Raw genomic sequence first — 2,750 nt, forward strand, 5'->3', positions numbered from 1 at the left:
TTTCATTCCTCAGATTAGGGAAGTTCTCAGCTATAATTTCCCCAGATAAACCTTCTGCCCCTTCCTCTCACTCATCTGGGACTCCTATAATATGGATAGTATTTCATTTTATGGCATCAGAGTTCCTTCAGTCTACCTCTGTGATCTAAAATGTTTCCTTCCCTCTTCTTTTTAGCTTCCTTATTCTCCATCATGTTATCTTCTGTAGCACTGATTTTCTCTTCTGCTTCATTTATCCTCATTTTTATGGTCCTCACTTGGGACTGCATCTCAGAAATAGCATTTTTAATTTTGGCCTGATTACACTTTAGTTCTTTTATCTCTATAGTAAGAGGTTTGCTAGTGTCTTCTATACATTTTTCACACCCAGCTAGTATCTTTATAATCATTGTTTTAAATTTTAGTTCAGATATCTTACTTATATCTGCATTGATTAAATCCCTGGCAGTACTACCTCCTGTTCTTTCTTTTGGGATAAATTTCTCTCTCTCATCATTTTGTCCAGAAAAGAAAAAAGGAAGAGAAAACAACAAAAACAACAACAACAGAAAAACAAGAACAAAAAGCCCCACTAGATCCTGGATGTGTTTTGGTCTGCTTATTAAAAGAAACTAATATATGAAAGAAATCCTTTTTCTTATATAATATGTAAGTATATTATATAATACAAATAAATAACATAATATATAAATGTATTATGATTTGATATATAATCTATTATATTATTTGATATATATTATATATCATAATATATTATGATTATGATAGTGAAAGAAAAAAAGGAGCACTTTGTAGACAGTAGACAGTATAGTATTGTTTCTTCTGAAAAGAAGAAGATTAGAAAAAGAACAAATGGCGACAATTTCTAAGGCTCTCAAAGTTAACAACACCTTTACAAATATCCTCATTATAGGTGCACTGTTCTCACCTGCTGGAAGTACGGGGAGGGCCCCCCGGAGCCCAGAGCAGCCTGGAGATGGTGAGTACGTGCAGCCCGGGCCGAGATCTGGAGGGGCTGACTTGAACTGGCTGCAGGCGACCACAGTCCGTGTGTCCCCCGCTCTCGGAGGTACCAACCCGAGTCTCTGCCCCCAGTTGGGGTGGGGGCCCGGTGTCCTGTCACGGCCGGTGTTACAGACACAGAGAGAAGGTGTGGCAGAGTAGGTACCCAAGAGACATTCGGTGATGAAACGGATGTATTCTGGTGCCTGGGGGACTGAATTTCTCAAATGTAGAAAGTGAGGGTTAGGGTCAGCACTGCCGGACAGACTCCAGGACAATGAGTTGGGATCACGTCGAATCTGTAGATGACATTGAGGCGGAGTGATATTTTTCGAGGTTGTGGTTGTGGACTTCACCCCAGAGGAGTGGGCTTTGCTGTATTGTGCTCAGAGGAGGCTCTACAGAGATGTGATGCTAGAGACCTGCAGGAACCTGACCTCAGTGGGTGAAAACTGGAAATGCCATGGCATTGAAGATCAGCACAAGAACCAGGGGACATGTATGAGGTGTCATGCGGTGGAGATACCCTCAGAAAATAATGGAACTAATCAATGTGGAGAAACCAACCAGATTTCAAATTTTATTTTGCATAAGAGACTTTCTACTCGAGTAAAATCCTATGAATACACTAAGTTTGAAAAGGCCATCATGGATACTACATCCCTAAAGAGTTCCATAACATCATTTCAACATGGAAAGAAATCCCATCAATGTAAGGAATGTGGGAGAACTTTTATTTGTTACTCATCATTTAGGGAACACATTAGAGCTCACATTGAAGAGGAACCCTACACATGTAAGGAATGTGTAAAAGCCTTTATATACTTCTCCAAACTTAGGGTTCATATAAGAACCCACACTGGAGATAAGCCTTATGAATGTGAAAAGTGTGGGAAAACCTTCAGATCTCCCTCAAACCTCTGGACACATAGGGAAACTCATACTGTTGAGAAACTCTATGCCTGTAGAGAATGTAAGAAATTCTTCTCTTCTCCCTCGTCTCTTAGAAAACATGGGAGGGTTCACAGTGCAGAGAAAGCCTATGAATGTAAGGAATGTGGGAAAGCCTTTCTTCATTCTTTTTACCTGATCATAGATGCAAGAATGCACACTGGAGAGAAAGCCTATAAATGTGTGGAATGTGGGAAGGCCTACAGTTGGCCCTCTGACCTTAGGATTCACATGAGAACACACTTTGGAGAAAAGCCTTATGTATGTAAACAATGTGGGAAATCCTTCAGTTCCCCTTCATCCTTTAAGGGACATTTGCGAACTCATACAGGAGAAAAACCCTATGCATGTGATGAACGTGGAAAAGCCTTCAGCAGTCTCTTGTACTTTAGAACACATGTGAGAATTCACACTGGAGAGAAACCCTATATATGTAAGCAATGTGGGAAAGCTTTCAGTTGGTCATCATCATTTCGAAGACATTTGAGAACTCACAGTAGAGAGAAATCCTATGAGTGAAGGAATGTGGTAAAGACTTCAGTAGACTCACATCCCTACAAAGACATGTGAGATTTCACAGTGGGGAGAAACTCTAAATGTAAGCAGTGTGGGAAAGACTTCTGTGGTCCTTTATCCTTTTTAAAAAAAATGACATAGAAACTCTGACAAGAGGGAAACCCTAGTCAGTAAATGTGGGGAAAACTCCATGTAAATTACATCACTTATCCTGCACAAATTTGCATACTATTAGAAAAATTTTGTAAGCATCTTAAAAAAAACACATCCTGATTATAAAT

General features: G+C 39.7%; 1 protein-coding gene across 1 annotated transcript; it reads left to right on the plus strand.

Annotated features, from left to right (window-relative positions):
* Positions 1–852: 852 nt before the first annotated feature.
* On the plus strand, positions 853–2,472 carry LOC129518006 (zinc finger protein 77-like). Its single transcript, XM_055338074.1, has 2 exons — positions 853–1,069; positions 1,364–2,472. Exons 1-2 carry the CDS (start codon positions 853–855, stop codon positions 2,470–2,472), a joined length of 1,326 nt encoding a protein of 441 aa, XP_055194049.1.
* Positions 2,473–2,750: the final 278 nt, after the last annotated feature.

This window comes from Nyctereutes procyonoides, unplaced genomic scaffold (genome assembly GCF_905146905.1).
Source record: "Nyctereutes procyonoides isolate TBG_1078 unplaced genomic scaffold, NYPRO_anot_genome, whole genome shotgun sequence".
Taxonomy (NCBI): domain Eukaryota; kingdom Metazoa; phylum Chordata; class Mammalia; order Carnivora; family Canidae; genus Nyctereutes; species Nyctereutes procyonoides.

Bases quoted from the DNA above. Each gene is read 5' to 3' on its own strand.
- LOC129518006 (XM_055338074.1), top strand. From the start codon at position 853: ATGGCGACAATTTCTAAGGCTCTCAAAGTTAACAACACCTTTACAAAT. The intron at 1,070-1,363 runs GTACCAACCCGA...ACTTCACCCCAG, and splicing joins TGTGTCCCCCGCTCTCGGAG to AGGAGTGGGCTTTGCTGTAT.